This window comes from Melospiza melodia, chromosome 5 (assembly GCF_035770615.1).
Source record: "Melospiza melodia melodia isolate bMelMel2 chromosome 5, bMelMel2.pri, whole genome shotgun sequence".
Taxonomy (NCBI): Eukaryota; Metazoa; Chordata; class Aves; order Passeriformes; family Passerellidae; genus Melospiza; species Melospiza melodia.
This window is the reverse complement of record NC_086198.1, coordinates 19,015,627-19,043,366: the sequence shown is the minus strand read 5'-3', so window position 1 is coordinate 19,043,366 and position 27,740 is coordinate 19,015,627. Positions and strand designations below refer to the sequence as shown.

The 27,740-nt window shown below is 39.8% G+C and overlaps 1 protein-coding gene across 5 annotated transcripts in view; it reads right to left on the bottom strand.

The window, feature by feature from the left end:
• EGF (epidermal growth factor) overlaps positions 1-27,740 on the bottom strand; it is a 57,385-nt gene that overhangs the window by 16,539 nt on the left and 13,106 nt on the right. For 3 of the 5 annotated variants that reach the window (XM_063156487.1, XM_063156483.1, XM_063156485.1), the window contains 17 exons: positions 27,493-27,692; positions 26,340-26,521; positions 24,793-25,023; positions 23,010-23,212; positions 18,759-18,884; positions 17,629-17,751; positions 15,311-15,433; positions 14,078-14,203; positions 12,851-12,987; positions 10,843-10,991; positions 9,128-9,232; positions 7,203-7,426; positions 3,957-4,124; positions 3,065-3,214; positions 2,473-2,619; positions 1,736-1,852; positions 598-723 (listed from right to left, as the gene is read on the bottom strand). In XM_063156487.1, the coding sequence (XP_063012557.1) occupies positions 598-723; positions 1,736-1,852; positions 2,473-2,619; positions 3,065-3,214; positions 3,957-4,124; positions 7,203-7,426; positions 9,128-9,232; positions 10,843-10,991; positions 12,851-12,987; positions 14,078-14,203; positions 15,311-15,433; positions 17,629-17,751; positions 18,759-18,884; positions 23,010-23,212; positions 24,793-25,023; positions 26,340-26,521; positions 27,493-27,692 (2,637 nt within the window). The remainder of the gene's footprint in view (positions 1-597; positions 724-1,735; positions 1,853-2,472; positions 2,620-3,064; positions 3,215-3,956; positions 4,125-7,202; positions 7,427-9,127; positions 9,233-10,842; positions 10,992-12,850; positions 12,988-14,077; positions 14,204-15,310; positions 15,434-17,628; positions 17,752-18,758; positions 18,885-23,009; positions 23,213-24,792; positions 25,024-26,339; positions 26,522-27,492; positions 27,693-27,740) is intronic. The other 2 variants (XM_063156484.1, XM_063156486.1) reach the window with 1 other exon arrangement.

Here is a 27,740-nt window from a genome sequence, read left to right as displayed (position 1 = left end):
GTAAAACTCCTTGGGCTTTGAAATAAGCTATAAAGGAAAAAAGTAAAAGAAAAGGACAAAAGAGAAGGCAAGACTCTCATAAAGCTCTGAACAAACTGTGTGCTAGCCAAATACTGGAGAGAAAAAGCTTCCTGTTCATATTTACCACTAAAATGGATTAAGAATTTAAGAGACGTAGAGAATGAACTAAAGACCTGGCATTAGAGCTGGATGGGAAAATCAGCGGGTCTGATTATTAACAAGACTCTAAATGTACTCAAGTTGTCAGTGTCACACCTTGAACCTCATGCCTATTAAACAGACCTGGAATTATTTGATGAGTATTATGACACACTCAATACCTGCTTTCGTTTATATTCACGGCAACGATTTCCAATAAAGCTCTACTGCTTCACCTCCACTTTCCTCCTCCTCTCTCTCCTTCCATAGCCACCAAAAAGAGTGCAAACACTGAGAGGAGAGATTCACTGACAACTACAAGCTTTGCATATTCTTCAGGTGCTGATGTAACCGCGCTTCAAACAGGGAGGAAGGCACCACAGAGGCAGAAATGCCTGAGCCCTGCAGCCAGGGCAGAGCCCTCAGACATGCCCCTACCATGGCAATGGACTCCATCTCCAGTGTAGCCTCCCAGGCACTGGCAGACGTAGCCCCCGTCCGTGTTGATGCAGCGGGACACGCTCCGGTTGCAGCGGTCCGTGCGTGCCGCGCACTCGTCCACGTCTGTGGGACACAGCAAGGGACAGGACACTGGGTCAGGCACCAGCACATCAGTCAGCACACCGAGACATCTGCACCACGGAGCTCCCCCACACTCTGCTCTCTCTTGGCATTTGTGCACGTGAAGCAAATGGGAGGAGAAGGACTTTGTGGTCTTTTTTGGTATGAAGTTTGATGGGGGTGCTCAAAATCCAAGGGAGTCAACAAAATGATATCACAAATATCATTTGCCTAAAGAAAACCTGTTCAGAGGAAATCATCCGATTCAAAAATAGCTTTATGTTATACAATCATATAATCTATTAAGTTGGAAAAGACCTCTAAGAGCATTTAGCAACTTTGTTTTATAAAAGAATGCATAGGCTTAAAAAAAGAAAAAGTAGTACAGTGGAAAAAATGTATGCTCATTTCAGCTTACAATTTTTTCCCTTTACATGGAAACACAGATTCTTCTGAGTCTTCACACTTAACCACCAAATGGTATTTTTTTTCTGTTTCTAACACCTTCCTCTCCTGACCTCTGTGAGAGCAGAACAGTTATTTCATTTATGTTGCAAATAAGTCCAGAAACTTAAAGACCACCCTGAGCAATGTTTTGCATGGCTATTAGAGTCTTTTTCTAGTGCTAGAAAGAAACTACTTTTTTTTACAAATATTACATCAGGAATACTAATTTTGAAGAGATTCCCTATGTCTAAATTATACATTAACTATCATGTCTATGGACTGAGCTATTACAATTAGTGAATTTTTACAAATAAATACATTATACTTTCTATTCTCTGTGTTATTGCTTGTTAATATTAATAGGATTAACTCTCATTGCTCGAGGGGAAAAAAGGCATGAGATAATTAGCCATTTCATCTCACATGCTTTCTGCTCATCATCCCTTTCATACTATTGACCTTTCTCTGATGCCTCACACAGCAGACTTGCCAGTGTGAAAGGAGATAGATTTTCTTCCTCCCCCCTCAGTCTACAATTTTTCAAAAGTTATAATAATTTTTTTATTACCATAGCATGATTTCCCCTTCCTGGTAAATCCTTTCAAACACTGGCACATAGCACCATCTTCCAACAAAACACACTCCGCATTGGCATAACATTCTAGGGCAGTGCAGTCATCTTCATCTATAGCATAAGCAAAACAAAAGAAAAACCACTAGATGTCCTTGGAAATATCAAAGGAGGTAGTGTATATCTATATTACAGAAAACAAACTGAGAAAACCACAACATACTAAGCTAAGTTTGAAACTTAGCTCTCCAGGATTAATAATGGTAAGCCAATACAATTTCTGCAGCTGTTCTCTTTGTCTAGATGGAGTTGGCATGTCAGTATCAGGATTTCTGAATATTTTATTCAAAACCTATTGCAAAAGTTAATGATCTAGTGTCATCAAAGATATGTAGAATTCAATGGGCTTATTTTAACTTTTTTTAAAGGAATGCAATATACTTAAAAACCTAAGGGAGAGACTTTCTCAAGTGTTCCAAATTAGAAATGTTTGTTCTCTAAACCAGGATAATATTATCAATTTTTGTTGACATAGCCAAGGAATAGAGACACAAACAAAAAAAGCAGTCCTACCTGGATTAATTGCACAGACCCAAGGTCTTGTTAGAAGCTTAAGAGCATGAATACCATCAACAATGAACCTTTCCTTCTTTAAGATCTATTACTTCTTTCTGCTCAATAAACCTGTTCAGAGCCTCAGAGTAAGCATAAGGAAGATAACCATCAGACTGTACCTGATACCATGATTTCAGCAGTAAAAAAAATTATTTTCTGCTTTTTCCCATTGTCTGCATCCTCAAAAATCCCAGTGCTCCGTGTGCTCTGGAGCACAGTCTCTGGTGGTGGCATTGGCATTATCTCCTTGTGCACAGAAACACTTTCTGAAAAGACAAAAGTGACATGGACTATTTAAATCTACTGAAATAGCCATCTGATTTTCAAATACTTATGTATTTTCTAATAATCATGGTGATTTCCTTTTAAAATAAGCATCAGTATCCTCTCAGACTGACCTGTTTCTGACGTCAAATTATTCCTAAAAGCATTCATTGGTGAGTTTTCTCAATTACAAAAGAGAAGAAATGTGACTCATTGCTCACAATAATTGTCAGCATTGCACACACTTTTTTCACTGCTAAAATGCTAAGGGAAGAATTACAGTGGCCAGACAACATCTGTTGCCTTGTTGTCCCAAACATTCCAGCATTTTAATTCTTCAGAAAAACCATAATTCCTTATTTTAGCGCAAGGTGAATTTTTCCAGTGCTACCTATCAGGATCCTCAAGGATTTGAGGGGGGGCTTTTTGGGAACTGGAGGACTGTACCTGCTGTTGAGTTGGAAGAATCCAGAGCACGACAGGATTTTCCACCTTGAGTTTTCACAAATCCTGGATAGCACTTGCAGCGGACAATTCCAAAACTGTTTTCACAGATCTGATCACAGCCTCCATTCTCATAAAGGCAAGGATTTGCCCCTAATGAAGAAAAACAGGAAAATTAACAAGCTGCTTCTTCACTAAACATCTGTGTTTAGCTATGCAGAGTTGAAGCAGTTGGAAAAAGAATAAGGACAGACAAAAACTAGGATTTAATTTAATTTAATTTTTTTTTATACAACAACAAATGCATATAGTAAAGTGTAGATATTATCACCTAGCCACTGTCAGGAAAAGAGATTCGTGTACTCTGTATCTAATGCATGTACCACATTTTTAAATTTTATTTCCTTTATTGTTTCTCCTTTGGTATTTAGAGTCCTAATATTTCAAGGGCATAAGGAACCTGTGATTACCTTCTCTCAATCCTGACCTATTGAATTACTCGTTTCGGCTTACAGGGAGATTGTTCCCAACAGAAAATTAAATAATTTGATCAAAAACTAATAAATCTCACAAAATCTTTCCCTGTGTCATTTGTTATTATTGGGGGGGGGGGGGGGGGGTGTGCTAATAGACTAGGATAAATAGGAATTTGAAGACTGTGGTAGCCTCATGGCAATTGATCAGCGTCTATTCTTGGGCATGACCATAAATCTGTCAGCATTCCTGGGACACATGCCCAGATGATGCTTTCAATAAATGCCAGCCTGACTATGCCAGGCTTTTTAAAGAGCCTGTTTCTGAGAAGACAATCCTCTACCCAGGGACATCTATTCTGCTGGTATCAGTGAACAAGAGGAGGCTGGAAGGGAATGACTGCTTGATTTTTGCAGTGTACCTGGTTTAGCCAGAGGATGAGCTACAACCACTGATGAGGGTCTCAGCATGCTGCCTCGCAGACGTACCCTGTTTTGGCCGCTCTTCTTGTCCACCCTCACCAGGGATGGCCTAGCCCAGTCAGAAAACCACAGGTGGTCCTCAAACACCGCTACCGCAAAAGGGTGCCCTGCAAAGACATTAGGTTTGTCATTTCCACATCTGTAGAACATACACAAGAAACCCTGCAAAGGAAAGAATTATCTGCATATAGATCAACTTCTAACACAGGGACTTAGCCATAGCCTGTGCTCCCTTTGATATCCCATGGGGAGGGATAAGTGTTCATGAGCTGTCACTGTCATGTTTTCTGAAAAATCCCTTTGCCAGGATCCTGCACAAGCATCCTGTCCTTGGGCAGCCTGGGAGCTGCAGCCGCTGCAGCCACTGACTCCAAAGCCAGTGTGTGGCCTCTGCAAGTGCCAAAAGGACACACAAGTGCAATGCACAGGGGCATACAGCCAGCTAACATAAGCCACAGGAGGCAATAGGTCATCCAGGTAACTTCCTCTCTTTCCACTGATGGCAACAGGATCCTAGATATCAGCTTCAGCCAGGCACCTAACAATTATAGGACTAACTGTAGCTGCAAGAAACTCCACCCCAAGTTCAGAGCACAGGAACTTTTCCCTGGTAGCACAATATTATCTGCACTAGGAAAACTCAGATCCCTAGTGTGACTTCCAGAGATAAGATCAGCAATTCAGAATCCAAAGACTAATTTCATATAAATAATGGCAGACATAAAGATCTTTACAAAAGGATTCTGACTCTTTTTAATCTCTCATGATAGAAAATTGTCATTAGTTCACATGGCACTATGCATTTTTTTCTCTATACTCAGAAATCTCCTGCTTTCAAGATGGCCTTTGGGCAAGCTTTTTGCCATGGAAGGTAAGAAAAACACACGCTATTCTTCCATGGATGTACACCTGGCTTCAGAGTGGATACTTCCTGGCTGAAGCAGGTTTGCTTTGTTGTGGTCCTTAGAGCCTCAGTGGCACTGCACTCTACCGCTGCAGTCTGAGCCCCTCTGAAAGGTATGTTTTTTAAGGACATGATTTTTATGGTCTGTGCTTTTACATTCTTGATGTAGACCTCAACTATGTGGTGTTTCATTTCAGTAATGAAAATGGGATCCCAACACATACTAGCTTGAAAAAAAAATCAAAGGCAAGCAAACAAGAAAACAACACAACAGATAACCAATACAGATAACCATTAGAACCTTGGGAAAGGAGTATGTGTCAGTAAATCTTAAATTCAACTCACAAATAAACTGAAAAAACAGTCCTTTACAAAAAAATTTCTAAGACACTGTGTAAATGTTCTTTAGTGTTATTTGAAGAGTGTATTATGGGCACCTAACTACCTCCACTGACCCATGCTTAATCACTGATCTTGGTTCTTACCTTTTCTTCCCATTAAATTTGAACAACTAGACCAAGACCTAGATACTGTCCCCAAACACCCAAACATTTCCTCACAGTTTTAGGATCTGTAGTTTGCACTATTCAAAAACAGCACCCTGCTTTGTCCAGCACTTTATTAACCTCTTATTCTGTGAATATGATAAGGATTAAAATCAGAAGCCTAGTGTCAGTCAGTGGAGACAGCAGGAACACCACAAATGTGACCCACTGCATAAACAAAAGGGATGCTTGCGTTCTTCATTGCCTCGGGCAGGTTATTATGGGCTGTTGTACTTCCAGCTGAAAATGGGGTTAGGTGGAAGAGCAGAAATGATTTACTCTTTTGCATGCAGCTCTACTGAACGAGCTCTCAGCACAGGGGCACTAGAGGGAGCTGCTGCAATAAAAATTCATGTTACAGCAGAACACCTATGAAGTGGTGCCGTCTTCCTGTCCTCCAGTGTACAGCTGTTCAACAACAAAATCTGAATTCCAGTCTTCACTAGCAGCATTAGCAAATGATCAGGACATGCTTCTCTAAATTCATCCCCCTACAGGCCTTCATCTCTTTTCACTACCTTGCATACAGATGTTCATGTCCTTTTCTCTCACCTCCAAACAGCTGTATCCCTGCTCCTTTCACATAATCCGTATTTCTATAGTGCTCCCAGCTCTCCTTCTCTTTTTGCTCCCTGAAAGACACTGTCTTACTCTTTGTAGAGAAACAAAATGAAACTTGGCTGAGATTTCAAGGTCCTCCTTTGCAGATCTGCCCCGTTCCTGGAGGAGGCAGTCACCATGGGAGCAAAGGGAAGAGAGAAGAAGGCTGGAAACTACTAGGAAATTACTTCCTGAGCCTTATGATGTCTTATAAACTGGAGAACACTTATTCCTCCAGGACCACACTTTGGTCACCTCCAAAAGACTGGGAGGGTACCTGGCTTCAGTGATGAACACAAGCCTTCCCAGAGCACAGACTAGAACAGAGGCTGCTTGACAGAGTAACCATAGGGTTACCCACAGCAGCCATGGCATTGAGCTATGAGTCCTCACTCTGCCCATGTGTTGTATGCACACCTACAAAGTGGTCCCCAGAGAGATCCCATGATCAAAAGAAATAGTCCTCTCCAGAAACTAATTTGCCATGGACAAGATTCTTAAACACATGGTTTACCTTAGACGTGGTACAACATCAGTTCTGTGTTGCTAACACCTCTCTTCTTTTGCTTCAGAAAAGCATAGTTATGTGTCAAGCAATAGAAATCTTAGCCATAAAAACTACCAGCACATTGTAAAATCATTTTTCATTTGGTATCTATTGTGTGTTTAGAATCCTTCCAGTGCTCAATGCTGCAGATACAGGTTTGCTGCTCAAGGACCTTAACAACCCAGATTAATTCCCTTTCTTCTTGTGTCAGTATAACTCATTGGTGCAATAAACACAGCAAAACCTGAATTAAACTAAGCAGCCATGAATGGGAACAGCAAAGCACATTTTAAATTTTTTTATTCTTTTCATTTTTCTGTGAAGGCAGGAAGAGGGCATCGCACAAACTTCTCTGTGCAATGCTAAGTGACTCATTAGTAAAAGCAGAGAGAGTTAGAAAGAAATTCTTTTGCTAAAATGAATAAAAGTCAGCTGGGTAACAGAATGAAGAGCTCAAGTTGAGCTTTCATTACCCTCAACATAGCATGGGATATATAGCGCAGCAGCTGGCCTGTAGTTTTCATGCACATATGCAGACACACACACACGGACAAGCAGCAGTAGGTAATTATCAACCCCAAAGCCTCACCTACATCATTCTGTGCAAGAATTCGACGACCAGAACCATCCAGGTTTGCGCTCTCAACCACGGCCTGTTTAGCATCACACCAGTACACCTTGTCAGCCAAGTAGTCCAGAGCAATTCCACTGGGCCACAGCAGGCCAGTGTTGGCTACGACCCGGCGATCGAAGCCTTCTAAGGAAGAGCTGCCAATCCGCGGGCTGACTCCCATGTCAGTCCAGAATAATCTCCTTCAGAAAACAAAATGAATACAGGGAGTCAGTAAGTAAATGTTTGTCCTCCTCTCCATAGAGTTCTTTCAAAGCAGAAAGGTCAGGTCAGAGCAACGCAGCCCTGACTCACAGGAGAAAAAGTGCATGCGTCAAGCAAACATATTGGCTGCTGATCTTTCCACGCTTGCCATGAGACTCCAGGTGATTGCACTGAGACTTATGCAGAATCCTCACTCTGTTCACTGGCATGAAACCTTTGGAAAACAACTCCTCACTATGTTAACTGCCACAGCTCTTCATATCTGCTTTTTGATTTTCCATGTGACAGCTGATGGTGTTTTAGCAAATCCAGACAACAGAAAATTATGCATTAGCCAGACCCTAGTCTAAAGAGGGATACAACAATAAACAAATGAAATTAAAATTACCCATTAGCCATGAAAAACAAGCAAAAGTAGGCAGGTTGTTTAAAAAAGATACACCAATATCAGGTCCAGAATCTTCTTCCTTTAATAAAATCAGGATTCTCAGGGTCTCCCTCTAGAGTCCTGTGTGTTACTCACTGGGTGTGTAGCAGTTTTCAATGAACAGACAATGCTAGAAGGCAACTCAAAATGGGAATAGCTATAATTGCAAATAATATCTGAAGTTTGGGCTCATCTTCCCAGGTGCCAGTTGCCTCTGTCAGGTTTACTGAAATAACCCAGAGATTCACTTAGCTTTAGTTACACAAGCAACAAGTTTTGCTCTAACTAATGCAGGGATCAGTATTTTCAAGAATTCTAATTGTGTTTCATATCCCTCTTTAATACTACAGACATTGCCATAATGTCTGTTCATCCTTTCACCATGAACTTTCTAAAAAGTTAGGTTTTAATGATGTTTCCTCCTCCCTTTCCTATTGCATGCTTTGCCTCTACCATAATTCTAGTAAACAATCTGGCAGAACCTACCTTTCTTCAAAGTTTTCCTGCAAAATGTTTCTATAGCATTCGACCTCTACTGGAAGGTTCTTTCAGGTCTTTTATGGGCAGAGGCAAGCTAGCAAAACACCCTCCCCAAACCTGCTTCTTTCTGATTCTTCAGTACTTAGTTATAGCAGGATGTGAGCATCAAAACAAGATTTAAAGGACCAGATTTAAAATATTCCTACTACAAGCATACTGACTAAAAATCCGTGGGACTTTGCCATTGATTGAAACGGCCAGAATTTCATCAAGAGTGTAAACACATGGGATCATTTCAACACTAGTTAAGAAGATAGTAGGCGCATTTAAAACAACAAATCTCCAGAACAGTAAATTAGGTTTAGTTTCCTCTGAAACTGAAACATGGACCCAAAAAAAGGCATTTTTGTAAGCACTGCTGGTTAAAAGTTTTTACCTTCTTCACACTAGATATGGAGCCATCAAAGTTTGTAGTGAGGCACCTACAGCTGTCAGTGACCTCAGATGCTCATGCTTATCTTTAGCTTAAACTGCATGTAGTATCATTAATGCTCCAACTTTCTTCTAAGATCTATATGAGAAATGAACATGTCCCAGCTCATGAAAGAAACCCTGCAATAAAACATTACAGTTCACACAGCTCTGTGAGGCAATGACTAATCCAGCACAAGACTAATGCATATTTTGACTGCCAAAAGGGCAAAGCTTGCACACTCATTTTTAAAAATCATCCACAGGCATTACATGATTTACTGTGTTTATCACTCCTTACTTAGCAAATGGGTGAATGGCAATCCCTCGGGGCTGGGAAAGATCCTCCCAGATGATCACTTTTCTTTGCATTCCATTCAGATTGCTCCTCTCAATGCACACCTTCCTGCAACACAGAGAGCACTGTTAGGTCCTCCCTGCCATCTTTTTAATTGCCTTCTTGGGCTGAATGCACTAAGATTTCACATTGCTTTAGTTAAGCTGTAATAAATAATTTCACAGTGACAGGAAGTAATCCTGCTGATGTGGGATGTCTAGTTGTTTTATCAACAAGTAATTCATGTTACAGCTTCATTATCTGGTCCGGGGCATAATGATAAAATACCTGCTGGTCTGGTCTACAGAAGACATGAAGTTCTCCTTCTTTGGGTGAATAATGAATTGCAAGTATGATCACTAATAGATAAATGCTAGCTTTAAAAGGAGTCAGGAGGAAAACCAGCTCCTAACTGAATACCATTACCAAATGTATAAAGAATTTTTTTAAATAGTAGTTTTACATAGCATTTTTCATCCAGAGATCAGTGGTCATTTTACACATTACATCTATTTTGCAGGAAATGATGAGGCTAAGGTTCTTAAGATTACTCATAAAATCTGTGACCAAGTCAAGTATAGAATCTACACTGCCAATCTTTCAATTTGCCTTTTTTCCAGAAAACTGATTTTATTGCTGCAATATTCATCTTGCCAAACAAATATCAGCCTCTACCTGCAAGCAAACCTACAGCCTTCCATGCCTTTTTGAACCTTTAAAGAAAGGCCCCACAGAGATGGAAAGAGAAATACATTCCTGCAAATGTGGAGTACAAATGGGTAAATGCAGTGGGTGAGAAGGAAGTTCCAGGTTCAAATTCTCATATTCCCCCTGAATATGTTCTGTCTTATGGAGAGAAACACCATAATCTCCCATTTCACAAGAAACGCTGGCATATTTCTACAGTAGCTCAATCATATGACAATATTGTACCTAAAAGCAAGGAAGTGGACTAGCAGAATATTTAAAATTGAGAATGAGGGTGATCTAAACACTCAAAATTACTTTTTATTGACTAACAAATTATTGATCATGTTGAAAGCTCATGACCACTCTTCAAGATGTCTTCATTATCTGTTGTGATCTGAAACTGCCTTTTCATCAAAGGTGAGTTTTGTTTCCCTCTGCATTTAAGGTTAGTTATCAGCTGAAAGGTGGTCACATTGTCTGGCAGCATTCGTTGCTCTTTTATCAGAGATAATTGACAAAGATTCTCTAATAACATGGTTTTAGCTGCCAACAACACTGACTTCTGCCCAAGATGTACTCAATAGCATAATAATATTTTTTATCTTTTATTCTTTTTTATAATATGTATGTATATACAAAGATATACCTACACACACCCACTCACACGCAGCGTCTGTATATAAAAAACAGTGTAAGGAAATATGTTCATGTGCACATATGTATGCATGCTTTAGATTCCTTGCAACTGAGTCCAAATCCTTGCTTCTTGGAAAGACAAAGATAAAAACACAATACAGACTGCAAGTGAACTTCCAGCATTTTAGTTTTACAGAACCTTCCAACTGTATATACTTGGGATTAAAACTACCCACTCAGAATGTGAAGCACTACTGAACTAGAGGGATATCTCAGCTATTTCTGCATCACCAGCCATTTATTCCAAATATTTAATGGCATGCTTCGGCATAAATGCCCTGTGGAGCATGTACCCTCTGTCTGTCCAGTACAATTTACGGTCAATCCAGTCCACAGCAAGGCCTTCGGGGGTATCCATAGCTCCGTGAATAACCTGTTCCCGATCTGAGCCATCCAGATTAGCTCGTTCTATCCATTTCAAGGCAGTGTGGGCAAAGTAAATCTGTGAATAAATAAGAGACAAGGTGTCATTAGTTCTCATCTCATTTTCCACTCTACCTTCTCTGTCTCGTAACTCCATTTCTAAAACACTTTTTTCTTCTGGAAAATTCCCTAAACTGCTTATTCACAAAAGGCTGCACAGGTAACCTGTGATCCCTGATCAAATAAAAAGACATTTATCCTTCAACCAGGATGACTTCTACAGGCAGCTTGTGCTTAGCTGTAAATCCTGGTTGCCCTATATACAGCCCTCTGAATATCCTGTAGTTTTGTTTCAGCCAGCAGCTACTTCACATGAAGCACAGCTGAGGGACTGGCAGAAAGAAGCATGTTATCATTTCACTGGCTGCTCTTGTTGAAAAGTGACAAGTGTGGAGAAGATAGCAGCAACCTATGTATATCAAGGAGCTGGGAAGGGGAAAAGGAGGTATAAAATTTACTTGTATTTTTTTCCACTCTTTTTTCCTGCAGCTGTCTTAATTTTTTACTAGGTGTCTATTCTGTAAGGCTCCAACATTTCCAGAAGAGGTTTCTTAGTTTGAGGTCAAAAGTAAAGTTCTTTGCTTGTAGGGATAACCAGATTTGCATTTTCCAAGGATGTGTAAATTTTATCTTGTATCCAAATACCAGAAGAGGCAAACATTGCATGGCACAACCACATCAAAAGTAGTGCTGAGGCTTTCTTTGGAAATGGTAACAGCAAAACAAATAACTTTGCTTTGATGCTGGCCATGAGGTCAAACAAAACAGGAGGGAGCCTCTAGCCATAGCCCAGCTAATTCCACACCCTGGGAGCACAAAGGGGTGCTGCCTTGCCCCTCAGCTGACACAGCCTGGCTGCCCCCTGCATGTCCCCCCACCTCTGCTCTGCCACCCAACACCGCAGGAGGGGATCCCTGGTGCACACCAGAGTCCCTGGCACAGCTGATCCACGCTTGGCACGGCACAGGGCAACTGCTGCCTCTCCAGCAGGGCCCTATTTCGGGAGCAAGTGGAGATGTTCCAGGAGTGCCTGGAGTGCTCCTCCTGTAAACGCAGATCTGGTAACATTCACACTTGTTTAGCTGTGTCCATCTGGGCCTTGAGGTGCTTCCAACAACTTAACTGAGCTCCTCATCAGCTTTCACTGTACCATCCAGTATTTCTTTGCAACACTTGTACAGTGGAAATAAGGCTCTCCGTGGGAAAATATAACTGTCTGCCACAGAAGGTTTAGCAAAGCACAGCTGAAATCCTATTCTTCCCAACTCTGCAGGCAAGGAGTAGGACATTAGGATGTGGCCACACAGACAAACAGGTCTTTATACAGAGAAGATTCCTCTTTCCAACAGCACTGTCTAGTATGTGAGGAGTGTGTTTTGGAAGAGCAATAGACTCTGTGAGCATTCAGTATTTTTGCTCAATAATATCAGGACGTGGGAAATAATTCTTATTAAGATTACTCCAACATTTACTAGGAATCATACAGATTTAGCTGGATAGAATAAAAGATATTTTTGCTTGTACCACTACACAGTGAAGAAAGTCAACAGTATATTTCCAGAAAACAGCGCTGCAGTCTTAATGGAGAAAACTCACACAAAAGTTCTTTAAAATTGAAATCACGCCTGAAGTGAATTTAGACATTGAAATTCTCTGTGAAATATCGTTTTCAATGTACAAAAAGGAAATATATAAAGGATGAAACTCTTCAACTAATGTTTGGCAGCCTGTACCAGTTGTGCTCCTGGGCAGGCGACAGAACAAGGAGCAGCATAATGCGTAATCCAGATCACTGACAGAGGAAAGGTTAAGGCACATGAAAGCTCAATCCTTTTGTCCTTGCAACACTCCAGAATCCTCTCATTTTTAATGCCTTACCTTATTTTCCACCGGGTCAAAGTCCAGTGCTAAGACTACTCCCATCTGCCAGTCAAGTAAACTTGTGTAATCTGTTCCATCAAAACTGATCTGGCGGATATCTTGGCCATTTGCAAATAACAAAAATGGCTTAGGACCTGCCGATTAAAATTTGCCAGTATGTTAATTGCACTAAGTTCAAAGTGATCTCTAACTTGCATTACTCCTAAGTAGTGTGTATATAAGTCACAGTAAAAGACAAAATGCGGAGCAGAAGCAAAAAGAAATTACAGCAATTTTCCTACACTCGACTTGCCTAAGAAATTAAAAATAAATGTGACTATACTTTTACAGACTAAAGCATATTTTGACTGCCAAAAGAGCAAATCTCATTTTTAAAATCATCCACAAGCATTACATTATTTACTGTCAGCATCAGCCTCAACATTTCGGACAAAAGGAGTCACTAGTCCTGCTGCATTTCACACTGAGTGCCTTAGCCTCAAGGCAATCATCTTTCTACATTTCACAGCATCAGCATAAATGCCAGAATAACTTGAATTTGCATATGGAGAAGTCTTTTGTAGCAAAAGCAAGAAAGATACTGTCCTCAAAAAAAAAAAAAAAAAAAAAAAAAGAAAAAAAGAGAAAACCAAAAACCATCAAACCTAGCTATCCCCTTATTTCGGGCACAAATCAAAAGCTTCTTTTTCCTCCTCTCTCTTTGGCAATTGCTTATACCCTTGCTGATCACCAGAGTCTGCCCTTTTCTCAGAAAGAGCGGAAGGGTCAGGAATCCAAAAGTGCACATAAACACCTCAGCTTCCTGGGGCCAGAGGGGGAGAAATATCCTAATATGGAAAGTCCTTTGCAGACTATTCCTTATCTTATTCACCAAACAGAGAGACTTCAGCCCCAGCTCTGTAACACTGGGCAGGAACTATGCCCATATTTATGTGAAGGCACAAACCCCTGTGTACTGCAGGACAGGCCTCCACAGTAAGGGAGCCCAGAGTGAAATGGTGAGGATGGATCACAGATTGAACTTTCTGTGACAGAACCATGTACTGCTGCTTGTTCTGGTTTATTTCCAAAATAGGTTGCCTTTCCTAACAACTAATACTTCCCAAATTTCACAAAGTAACCTAAAAACAGTGCAAAAAGGGATCCCAGTTGATCCACCCTAAAGAACTCAAAAAAGGATTTACTTTTATTGGCAGAAATATGCAGGCATACCATGACACCAACCTATAGCAGTGCAGTGCTTTCTGTCTCGCTGAAGCTTATATCCAGGAAAACAAGCACACTCCCAGGAGGATGGGCTTAAGGAAGAGCATATCTGACTGCAGCCACCATTATCTGGAGATGTACAACCTTAAACAGAGCATTTGTAAAATTTTACTGTGCCGTTCTAAAAGAAAAATAAAATACAACAAAATCAGAGGTATAAGAGAATGGTTCACTCTGCTCAGGATTTCTACAGTGCAAATCATCTCAGTGACTGGTAGATTTACCAAAATGCCTCCTGCTGAAACCAGAAGCCTAGAGAAGTGAAAACAAATTAGTAGTAACTCAATGTTGTGTTGTAACACAAAGTGGGAGGGTGGGATATGTAAAGAGAGAGGGTCTTTCATGTATTTCAGAGAACTCTTCTCCCATGCAAATCTCATCCCATCTACAACAAAGTAATAAATTTTATCAGACTTTACACTCCATGCAAAGAAACAGCAAATAATGCAATCGTCCCCCCAGAAGTTAATTAGGCTAGGATGACAAATTGGTACTTTCTAAGAAAACAAACCAAGAAAGCATTCTTTTGGGGTTTATTTTCTATTATAATCTCAATACCAATATGAACTAGCAAAACAGAAATAATGACTGAATCTATGTATAAAGTACAGTCCACAATATGAAAGGGATTAAAAGGGAAAGAGGATTTTTCACAGCATAAGGCTGTCAGTAATGGAGCTATCTTGACCCCTACGACAGAAAAGATGCAGTTGAGAAGCTATATTCCCCTGAATTTGGAAAATTGCTGAAGTGGGGAATGACAGATTGAGTGCAGCAGCTTCAAGTATTCTGGCTGCAAAAATTCCATTTGTGGGTAAATTAGAGTGACTCTGGACATGGGGTGCATGACATCAATAAAATTATCACCTGAGCCTTAATTTTGTTTGTATATTTACTCTGAAGTATAAATTTTAGATGTCTCCCACAGCAAAAATCTGAGACATGTCTTGATCTGTGCTGACAACAAAAGAACTTGGCCAGCAAATATTGGATGTTGCTGCTACTAAAAATCTATTTAAAAATGAAGATGAATACTGTTCATGTCAGCACTCAAATCAACATTCTATTATCTTGTACAATCATTTACAGCTGTTCAAAATGAGTGCAAAACGCCTTCATTCAATTCTGGCTCTTGGTGCCAAGAATGAACAGAGCCTGGCAGTGACTTCAGCTAAGAAAAATGTTCCTTACCTGTGCATGTTTTGCCATCCACTTTGAGCACAGATCCTTCTGGGCAATAGCAAACAGGGCCTTTGGATGTTTGAAGGCATCCGTGACTACAGCCGGTGTCATTACTTGTACAGGTAATTAGTTCTACAGGAATTTAAGGAGAAAAAAAAAAACCTAAATGATGATAAAAATTTTTACTAAGCCCCCAGTAAGAGATGTTAACATCTTAAATAGCAAAAGAAGAAGAAGAAGAAAAAAAAAGTAGGGAAATTAAATATATAAATAAATATAATTGTGATGTTTAGAGTACAACACTTCTGAAATCTTTATGTGGTTTGTTATGCTGTGTTTCTGTTTTTCTTTTCCAAATTTTTTCCACATCTCCTCCTAATTACAGCCCAGGAGAAAGCCAAAATTGCTGAGTCCTGAAGCCATTATACTTATCAGACTTTAATTTTTCGAAAATACTCTGAAGATTTGTTAGCAAAATAGAAGTTAATTTTGAAACATTTCTTTCTCGTACTTCATCAAAAATAGATCAGTTTCTAAAAACTACAAGGAATTTATACTGAAAGAATAAATATAAAAGACCAAGAGAATGAGGAAGAACCACTTTCCTACTACTCCAAGTAAAAAAGAGCTAAGATCAATCAAAACAGGAGATGGACCTTCCAGAAACAAAACTATGTTCCTTAGTGTCAATTTTAGAAGTTATAAGGGCAAAATCACCTGAGGACTTGGCAAGAGCTTTCCTTTACTTGCTATTAGAAATATTGCAGTGCCAACGCTTTTTTTTTATTTCTTTAATGCAGTTTCACAAGATGTGCTCCTTCCACCTTCTGCACTGCAGTAGCCATCTCTTTGTCCCAATTCTAGTGCCATATGACTGGAACCAATGCAAGATTTCCACAGCTGCTTCTATGAATCAGCAGCACACTTTGGCCTAAATGGTGCATAGCCCTTGCAAATATTGCTTCTGCAGGACACCTGCATGCTGGACTGGAGTGTGCCAACAACTCCAGCACAGAGAAAGGGGTCCAGAAAATTCCTTCTGACCAGAGCTTGTGGCTTTAGATGAAGAGCTTCACAAAGGACTTGGAGAACAAAGTATCAAAATCTCTGGCCAGCATTTGGACTTCTCATGTTTTGTGTGTCTCTCAAGATGCATAGTTGGTGAACATCTGCCTTGCGCTGCAGGTCACACTGTCCATCCTGCATCCCCAGCCTGTGCTAGAAAAACATTATTTTCTATCTAATTTGAGCCACCCAAAATGCAGGCATACAGTTCAAGCTGGTCATCCAAAGGAGGACTGAGTTTCAGAGTGTCTCAATGTTGTTTTGGATGCAAAGTGATATCCCATCTCCCAGTAACCTCTGGCTGCAGCCTGCCATAGTTGTTCTGCTGCAGCTGGCTGCCCTCTGCAGCTGTGACACTCACCCCGGACCCCCACTCTGGGTCACTGAATCCTGCTCCTGGCTTCCTCTTGGTAAAAAGGGAGAAGTGGCTCTTACAGAATCAACAAAAGTCCTGAGCTGGAAGGGATCCATGGAGATAGAGTCCAACTCCTGGCCCTGCCCAGGACTCTTGGAATCTAAAATAGACTGACTGCTAGAGCCTGTTAGATTCTGTGGCTATATTTACTCTCCAGTAGTGATATTTAATATACCCTAGATCCTTATCCTGCCATGATCCACACAGAACTCGTAGGTATGCACTGTCACTCCTGCTTAGGCCCTATACCAATGTTTTATTTCAAATAAACAAATTAGAAGGACTTTTTTCTATGCATAAGCTTCACTTCAAAAGTGACTGACAATATTCCAAGACCTCAAAACTTGGAAGATTTTAACATTTTATGTTCTAGACTTGCTTCAGAAAGGCTTAATTCATTTGTAGGCTGAGCATATACATTTAATTCCACTAATGTCATACATATTGGCAATGCTGCCAGCCCTGATCTGAAACAAAAGTACATGATGCTGTGAGCTGCTCTTTCAGAGACTGGGCAAATCCTTAGAGAGTGAGCCAAATTCAGAGACCACATTTAAAAATACATAACTGCTGTGTCACCAGGCCTAATCTGAGAAGAGGTCTCTCTGGAGACATGACTTGTTTCCTTTTTCCTCCTCTGAAGAAGTGCACACAGTTTCTCACGTGTAACTTCTGCTTCCTTGAACACGACACCTGAAATCAGTTCACTCACTTTAAGCCGATCCTGCTTACATAACGTGGGATTGGAAGCAGCCATGCAATACACAAAACTTTCAGCAGTTCCAGTGTGAAATGAGGACTCTCTCCAACAGGATGCTCCAAGTGTTTGTGTATTTCAGCTCCTTACCGTGGCATGTTTTCCTGTCAGGCAGCAGAACAAAGCCTCTCGGGCAGGTGCAGTAATAGGAGCCAGGGATGTTCACACAGCCTAAAGTGCAGCCGTGATTCCAGAAGCCACATTCATTAATGTCTGCAAAAAAAAAGAGAACTTGTTGTGTCAGAATAACCTCATCAGCCAATGTTAGGGAATAGATTAATGAAACAAAGTAGTAGTCTGAAAAAGTACATCCTTTTGTTTTCATTCATTTCACAAAAATATGGTTTTTTTCTAATGAACCATAAGAAAACAAGTTTGCAGACCTCATTCTATACAGTGTTAAAAACCTTCTAGCAAAATATACTCATGCTCTGTGTGTCCAGAATAGGTGCCTAGAGGGCTACCAAAAGATGCCTTTTCATATAGATTCCAGTGCCATTTAAATCCTGTGAACATCCAAAATATGTATATTAGACACCATCTTAAAGCAAAAGTTCTTTTTAAAAATTTGAGTTCAACATGACTTAAGTAAAAGCCTCAGAAAACACAAGTGTATTAAAAGTTGAAATTCAGAAATCAAACCTGAGAATTTCCTGAGAACTGGGAGGCTGATGCTCAGGCAAGTTTGTAAATCCTGTAAGCTAGGAATTCCGATGCCATTAGGTCTTATAAAATCTAGTCATGTCATGAAAGAGATGCTTTAAAAAGCATTTTGTTATCTATTATTAATAGAAATTTTAGATTTTTAATAAAACAATCCAGATTAAAATATTTAGAAGCATGTTAAGTATTTATGTCTTTTTTGAAATTATACTTCAGACAGACTTCTTGTTGCTGGATTATTCCATGTTTCACCTTTGGTGGTACATCCAGTTTCATCCTTCTTTTAAAATTAAATTAGCACACATAAGCATTTCTACTTGTCTGAAGCTCCTTTACCTACTCAGACTAAGACCAAAATTTCTCATAAGAATAACATCTGTGACACTTTCACAGGCCTTGTTTTAAACTGTTTCAGACTTGGAAGGACACAAAACTGAGGTGGCACACTGAAATTTTTAAAAGCTCTTAGTAATTTTTCAAACTCAAGATACTAAGTAAAAGAACAGAAGAATTTTTTCATGTGATAGAATAAAGTGGATAAAAAATTCATGTATTACCTTCACAAAACTGTTTATTTCGACTTAAAATAAAGCCACTAGAACATTTACACCTATGAGTCCTCCAGTCTGGCCTGCAGATTCTTCTTCTGCACTTTTCTCTGTTCCAATCACAGATTCCTTTTTCTGAAAGAACAATCACAGTGTAAGTAGACTGGAGTTCTTATCATATTAACCCTCCAGTAGAGATAAGAGATGTATTTTCTTGTCAACATCTGCTTGCTCAACCAAGCTGAGGAACTTCTTATTAATGCAAAATAACTTCATTTTTTTCCATTGGTAAAATCAGGCAAAAAACAGTCACTGTAAAAATGAAAGTACTTGGAGTACTAGGAGTAGGTGTGTCCAAATTATCATTTTGCACTGTATGTCAGCACAAGCAGATTTAGAGAGAGCATGAACTAAGGGATGATTTGGTTTGGGTCCATACCCAGAGTGACTACGAAAGGGAAAATTCAAGTTTCCTATGCCCCCAGTTCTGCACAGTATTATATATTACTTTGTAAAACATTCAGGAATAAGAACAACAGAGAGGAAGCATGCATGCAAAAAGGAGAGAAAATAGATTTTTAAGACACAGCATACAAAGACTGTTGTTGTTGTTGTTGCTGTTATTGGAGTATCATTACCACATTACTACTCATATTATTTAACAAAAAAAGATAACGGGAGATTTTAATGACCATGTGTTTCATTTGGGCAAAAGGTCCATTTAGCCCATTTTAGAGAATCTTGTATTGGTGTGGCTCTATGAGAAATACAAGCATTATAAATGTTGAGTTCAAATTTCAAACTCAGAACCTTTCTTCAAAGGAAGAAGAAAAAATATGCCCAACAAGTCCAGGAGCCTTCCTGTTTCTCCTGCTTCTCAGGAAAAGCTACTCCAGTTTCCTTTCTCATGAGGATTTGCATAGCCTCATGTCTCTGCTGAGCTATCTTTCAGGGCTGGTGCTTTCACAGATATGCAGCACTCACTATTTTATTTTTGTCTCCAAGATGGTTATTTTTGTTTGAACTGATGCTGCTGAATGTGGGTGCTCAGCCACACAAAATGCTGTCTTTGCCCTGGGCTGTGTGTGTAAGACATCGTGGGCACGTACAGGCAAAGAAATGAGTATGTTACTCTCTTCTGCTCTTTCCCATTCACAGTCTAAACTCCAAAAGATGGAAACCTGCATAATATTTAAGCTCCAAGTTTATTCTTCTGCCAGCCACAACAGAGAAAACATTGGCCCGTTGGTGGAAAGACAGATCACATCTATAAAATTATATATAACTTCCCAGACAGCTTGGCACAGACACCTTGCACATATTTGGTTAACTGGTTAAGTCTTCTCTAGCAAAGGTCATACCATTAAATCCAAAATTATGAATGGATGACTAGGTAGATATTATCCACGTTATTTAGCATGTTATTTTTCAAGAGGCTAGAATTTTGTGTAGTTTTAGGTGAGCCTCTTGTTTTGTAGAATTAATTTTAAATTGTACACAATCTTTTTCTACTGCAACGGAATTGGGAACATAAAGTAATAGAGAGTCTAATCTTCAAATAAAGAACTCATTAGAAAAAACAAAAGTCTAAGTGCATGCAACCACAAAGAAACAGAATCCACAACTGCATCATATGCTTATCATTGTTTCTGATTTTTCTCCCCATGGTTGTACCATTATTGATCTAAGTGGCCTAAAAAGACCTTGGAGTTACAGAATAAATAATAGAAGCTATAGTTTTGCCATTTGGACAATCTCTGGAAGATAATAATTCTTAACTAATATTAGAACTCTATGTAGCCATATCGATACAGAAAAACCCAATCACATTTCAAATCTTAAAGAGAATGGGGACTAAATTATGAATCACAAAGTCTGTAATGTAATATTTTCTGGAAGAACACCATTATAAACCACTCTTACTAACTTATTTGTGTTTTGCAGAGTTTTTTCCCCTCCCATCACCTGTCTTACATGGAAATACATATACTCAGATATTAGCCTGATGCTTGTATCTTACACTGTAAAGAAATACAACACAATTTCTCAAAAAAAAAAAAATACAAGAATACTGAATATCATTACTCTGTTGGGAAAAATTCTTTCAAAGAATTCCAGCAGCAGTATTTGAGATTTTAAGGTATTTCAGATATTTTATGAGCCGTTATAAAAAGTGACACGCCAAAGTTGTTCTGTGAGGTTACAGCAAACCCATAGATGAATTAATGCTCTTCCCTCTACTAATTGGCCCTGACCAATCCAAGGAAGTAGTTTGAAAGAGAAAGGGAAGAGGGAACCTAAGGAATTTAAGTAGCAAAGTAAATAATTCAAATGACAGTAAAAAAATCAAATCATATCAGTTGCATACTTCTCTTAAGTTCCCTTTTCATCTGAAGGAACTCACTAGTTATCTGCTTTAAAGAAGGCTTGATAATTCACACCTGACATTACATTGCAATGTACAATTTCTTAGCTTGTACAGAGCATCCAATTAGTCTAGGTATGCTTTTATCTCCAGGTTTCTCTGTTGTAAGATCAGCTATAAATCTCATTTGAACTCCAGGCTCATTAGTCCTCCTTTCATCCCAGTTCTTGCATTGGATAAGCCAAGCAATGCACATACAAAGTCCAAAAGGTTCATCTGGATTCAGCTTCTTAAGCTTCTTTCTCTCTTCTCCACCACTTCCCAGACATTTTACAAGAAGTTATTTGGAATTTTTTTTAAAAAGCCTACTGCTGACAACAGTATCGTACAAAAATTTACTAAACATGTAAACAGCCTATCGTACAAAAATTCACTAAACATGTTGGAAATATACATCCATTTGAAAACATTGGTAGGTCATATATTAATAAAAGCAGAGAAAGGCCTTTTCCATGGAAAGAGAAATGCCAGAAAGCAGAATGCTCTGGTGGAAGAAGTGGAGTAAATCTTCTGAGAGAGGAATAAAGGCTAAGCGCCCACAGTCACTGAAATTAAGCTGCACATTCTTGCCCTAGTTCCTCCATGTGAGAGCACCAAACGTGTCAGCAGAAAAAAGTGTTTCCATTTGCCAGGACAACCATTTTCCCCAAAGTAAGGACAGATCAAGTATTGTCTCTGAATAGAGACTCCCTGTGCTTACAAGGGTAAGCTTGATTTCCAGGAACACAATCTTCTGCATCTCAACACGTCTTGGCACTGCAAACAAAGTGTGTGAGGGGGAAAGAGCCTTTGAAGGTTTTGATTTTGCCACTCAGCCCAATCTTCAGAGGGCACAGCTGTTGGCTGGCATGAAGAAAGACAAAGCCTACTTTATAGTAGCTATTTAGGAAGAGTTCAAAAAGATACATTTACAGTTTGATTTTTGCTCATATGAACTAAAACAAACACTATATTTTCCCCATGTCTTTATACCTCTGGGAATCCACGGCTGCCTTCCCTTGGGAGCTGTGCAACCATTGCTTGGCACACAAATGCCTCCATGCTCTTTGCCCCATTGCTCTTACCCAAGCAGAACTGGTGACAAAAGCTATTCCATTAAAGCAAGAATGCTCTGCTCCCCAGAGACTAGGGAACAAGACATTATTTCCCTGGACATCCCCCACTTCCTACTGCCTCAGCAGGAATCCCCAAGGAAGGTGAACTATTGACAGCCAATTACCTTCATTTTTGGATTCACAGTGAAAGGCAGCGAGATGACCAATTCACACCGTGGATTGCAATTGGTATCAATTAAAGAGGTAGGAGTCTCTTATCCTATAGTTGTTATAGCAGCTTCAGCTTTAATTGAATCATTTCACTGTGATGAGTGAGCAAAGCTGAGACATCCATTTGTAGAACATACTGTGTGCTTAAAATCCTTCGCTGCCATGATAGTCAGACTTGTTTACATGTGCTTTAGACTAAAACTTCCAGAATGAAGCAGACATTTGGTGAGGATAATGCAGACAGAGGGTTAAAAATCTGTATGCTTTGTGCATTTAGCAGGAAAGCATAAAAATGTATTTGTGTAAAGAAAGGCAAGAGAATGAGAAAGTCACATTTATCTGCATGTGCATATACATTCATGAAACAAGCAGTTCATGCTTGGCCTGCTTCTACCCTGATACTCAGCTGGAGCTGCACACACCAAGTGGAACTGTGGACCACTGAAGTGAAAAAAACATTTTCCTTCATTTCACTGAGGCCTGGAATTTTGCCAAAGACAATTCTTACTGCAGAGAATCAGAGTGTATGACATTATTATTCTCACACATAGCAGCATTACATTTACTTACCCAAATCCTGAGAATCAATCCTTGCACCTGGCTGCTTAAATGGATGTACTATTTTTATCTCCACTGGTGGGAAAAATGATGGTTTCAGGCTAATTGTGACCAGAACATTTCCAGTATATTTGTTGGCTCTCCATATCATGCCAGACTTCAAGTCTGAGTAGTACAGGTGGTCAGCAAAGAGAGACATACCAAGCAATTGATGTCTACAAGAGAAGAGAGCAAAGTGGCACACTACATGATCCCTACATATTTACTCACTCAAACATTTTCTGAGTGCCTAGTTTAGTCAGGTTCACTGAAAATTACCTTTTTTAAAATATTGTATATATATATACACACACACACTATAGTATCTTCTATATATGAGAATCAGAGAATCAGAAGAGGTGCAGAGACATTACCAAAATAATTCAGCACTCAATCCTGCTTATTTGCAGGAAATAGACACAAAATTGATAACCTGCATTTCTCACAGGTTTAATGATCTATTGGTCAGGACTGACTTAACTGAGAGAGATATCCTGGGTATGACCCTGCTTCTGGTGAATCCAGCAACCAAAATGGAAACTTGGTCTGTTCAAGGATGTAGGTCAGATAAGTTCCACTGTTTCCCAATATCCAGGGCCTGCTCTGACAATTCTGACTGTCTGAGGAAATCAGGGTGGAGATGGCATGGTAGGAGTAGGGCACTCCTAAAGCCCATCTTCTGCTGCTTCTCCTGTCTCAGGAATGTGGTTTCCATTCACTGACCACAGTTATAGCAGCTAGCAGAAATCACAAAAGGGTCAAGTTTTAAATAAGAGAGAAATCAGAAAAAATACTGAAAAGGGTATTTTTGTCTTCTGCTTTCCAGGAAAACATATTCCTGGTGGAAAAGAGAATCCAGATCCAGAATGCAGAATCCAGATCATCCAGGCTAAATTAATACCCCAGTGAACAACAGCTAACACAAGGGAGAAAGGGGGAAAAAGTAAGAAAAAACCCAAACTGACTGCTGGCATGGGAGAGGAAGCCAACTTTGTGTTCCTCATATGAAAATGGTGGACCACATATTTAAATAAGCAGACCAGCAAAACTGAATTTTTCTCTACTGTCGGAAATCCCCTTTCCGCACATGGAGAGCCAACCATACTGAAAGACTCAGTGGTGACAGCCTTTTCCTGATCCCCTCGCTGGCCCCGTGGCCACCAGGCACCTGCACCCCTGCACAGCACGAGGACCAGAAGGACGCGGGCCTGAGAGCTCCCTCACTGTGCCCAGCACTGGCACTGGGGCAGGACAATGCTCCTGCACAGCACGGCTTTCTCCACATCGGCTGATGCTTCTGGAGAGCCTGAGCTCAGGGCCAAGCCTCCCCAGGCTGCAGCTAAGGAGGACAACAGGCTTAGATGAGGATGGAGTTCAGTCTCCTGAGCATGGCTCAGACACCTGAGCTCACCCACTGTGACCTTGGATAAATCATTTAATCTCTCCTTTCTGCTCCTCTCTCTGCAGAAAAAGGCCACTAATAAACACTCAGAGAGGATTTCTAAGGATTAATTAGTTATCATTTGCTGAAAGCCTGGAAGTTGGAGAGTGCTGAGTGGCAATTATTATTCTCATAACAGCGACATTTTTTTCATTTTCCTATCATTAATGTTACATTTACAGTCACAGGCCATTTGCATTACACTTTATACTCCTCATGTTGTGGACTGATCCAATAAAAGGGAGGATGAGGGAGAGAGCTTAATTGCATCCCTGAAATGAATGTTTTATTTCTGACAAGCTGAGGAAAACTCACCGGACAGAATTTCTGAGGAAACGAACAGCTCCACCGTCATAGTCACATGATCTAATGTGGGAAATCTCTTTTCCGTGGTCATGTTGAATCCAGTAGAGCCTTGTGTCAACCAAATCTAGTGAGATGGCCTTTATTTTTTCTGTAGTTTTCAAAATATTTATCATATCACTTCCACTGAGAGATGCTCGGTATATGCTGGAAACTGTACCATCTGAAGACAAAAATAACAGCCTGCAGGCAAGAGAGGCATGTTTAAAAAACAAAACAAAACAAAACAAAACAAAACAAAAAACTCCACAACAAACAAACCCTACATTTTCAAAATCACATCACAGCTACACACTCTTTATAAAGTTATTTAGTTGCTCCTGTATACAGAGTTTCTCTATATGGTACTAGAGCTACGAGTACTGCTAGATGTACTAAAAACTAGTATTACTAGAGGTAGTAGCAATTTCCCTCAAGTAGGTCAAGCAGGAATCAGCCCAGCTTAATCACAAGGCACTTTTGTCTGTCTCTCTACTTTGTTCAGACATGCAGTCAAGGAAACTGGAATTACTTTTCAAATCGATGAGGAGCTCCTGCAAATTTGAGGAAAGGCAGGTCTGATGTCCAGGCCCGAAATCCCACTGAGATGCCAAGATTCCAAAGAGTATTAGCAATTCTACTATCATCAGAAAATTGGTTTATGTACAAATGTGTTAGGAATGGACACAAGAGTCTTAATATTAAAATAGTTACACACACCTTGAGCAGCTTTAGTGCAAATCAAAAGTGGTAACAAATATATGCTCTTGCTAAACAAAATAGAAACATTTCAAATTCTTCTCAAGTTGTTTTTTTTTTTTTTTTTTGCAACTTTAATGCGAGAAGTTTTTGTGTAAGGGAAAATCAGCATGGAGACACCACTGTGATGATTTATACTGGTAACCCTTGAGGAGCCAGGCTTCTCATGTGAGCATGGCTCTCCATGTAAATTACTTGAAGCTGAAAGGAGCATCTCTGTGAAGGCCAAAGTGCTAGTGATGCTAAGCAGCAGCAGTGAATTCAGAACCAATATTTGGAGACACTGATAAAGAAACGAGGGAAACAGCAGTAAACTGTCAGTTTTGACTTTTTTTTTTCAGAAAACATACTATATGTTCTAAGTGTGCTGAGTCTGGAGCACAAGTGACTCCCAGCATTTTCAGGCATCATTCCCTTTGCTTCCCAATACTGCTTTCCTACCCAGAAACTTTGCTGAAAGAGGATAGATTGAGATTGGATATAAAGAAGAAATTCTTTACTGTGAGGGTGGTGAGGCACAGGAATAGGTTGCCCAGAGAAGTTGAAGATGCCCCACCCCTGGATCTGTTCAAGGCAGATCAGACAGGACTTTGTGCAACCTGGTCTTGTGGAAGGTGTCCCTGTCCCTGGTGAGTGGGTTGTAACTAGATGACCTTTAATGTCTCTTCTAACACATTTCTATGATTCCATGAAACCCCAACCATAGTACTTTACATATTTGGGGTCCATTGCAATGAAATTACTGATCCCTATAAAATTACCTTTGCTCAGCATCAATGGTGATCCTTGTGGGATGACCAACAGCTCTCAGAAGAACTCGGCGTTTCTTCCCATTCATGTCACTTGCTTCTATGGTCCCTTTCTGTCTGTTGGCCCAGAGAATGTCTTGATTTATCCAGTCAATAGCAAATCCTGAAATGCCTTTGTCTATGTAACACAGTCTCTGTAAACAAGAAAAAATGAGTTGACAAGAGGAATCCTAATGACTACTCTAAACTTGGCTTTTGTTACAAGGAATAGAAGACCCAGCTGAAACTTTCCCATTCGTTCCTTTGCCTACTTTATTTTCTTTCAGATCTATAGCTGTTTCTCTTTCTTTCATCACTTTCATTTGGTTTTTGTGCTTACACATACCTCCTCTGAACTGAGTGACTTCCTGCAAAAGGAGAAACTGTTCTGCACAGGACATATACTGGATTAATATTTAGCTACAGTTTTGCATTTGGCACACCATGCAGCACCCAGGCCTGTGCTGTTACAGATGGAAGTCTCCTAACACACTGCTGCTGGACCCTGATCCCTTAAAATCAGTGAAAATACATGAGTGAAAACTCCACAGAGGTAAATGATACTGGCAATCTCTCTCAAAGAAAAGAACACTCTCACAGCAATGAAGTTCTGCCAGAACAGCCTGTCTGCCCTTCCTAATTAGCCAGATGCAATGAAATACACAGGTTTTTTTCTGAACAAAGAATAAAGTGCTAATGGCATTTATGCAACCATAGAAACCAATAAAAGGTTTGAGAAGAAATGAGTAGGAATCCAAGCACATTCTTCTCATAGCATTTTTGTCAGCTTGTGTTACAATAATCTTGAAGACAATGTTGTAATGCCAGAGAATAATCTATAACTGATAGAAACATAAAGTCTAGACAGCATTAATTTGTTTGAATTTCCTCTCCTGCATTTTTAACTCAATCCTCTCCTGCATTCACCTGATTCACAGAAAATACTGTATGTCCTGAATGTGAGTGCCAGTAAAATAGCCTGGCTCAGGGTCAGAACCATTACAAGAGCAAAAGTAAAGTGCTAATTGGTGAACAGTAAAGGCAGAACTGTACCCAAGGAGCAGGTGATTTCCACAGAGGGGTTCACACATTAACTGTGAGAATTCCAAAGAACTGATTACTTTACCTCTCGTTTTGTGCCATTTAGATTAATTCTTTGAAGTAGTCGCCTTTCAGAGTCTACCCAATACACTTTCTCTTCTATATAATGAAAATCCATAAGTGTTGATGGACCAGTATCAGAAACCAATCTTTCATGATTTGTCCCTTCAGTGTCAATTCTAAAGATGGCATTTCCATGACTAAAAAGCAGGAATGGTGCTGGGTCTGGTGTGGAGAAAACAAAATGAGACCAATTAATTGATAATCATTGCA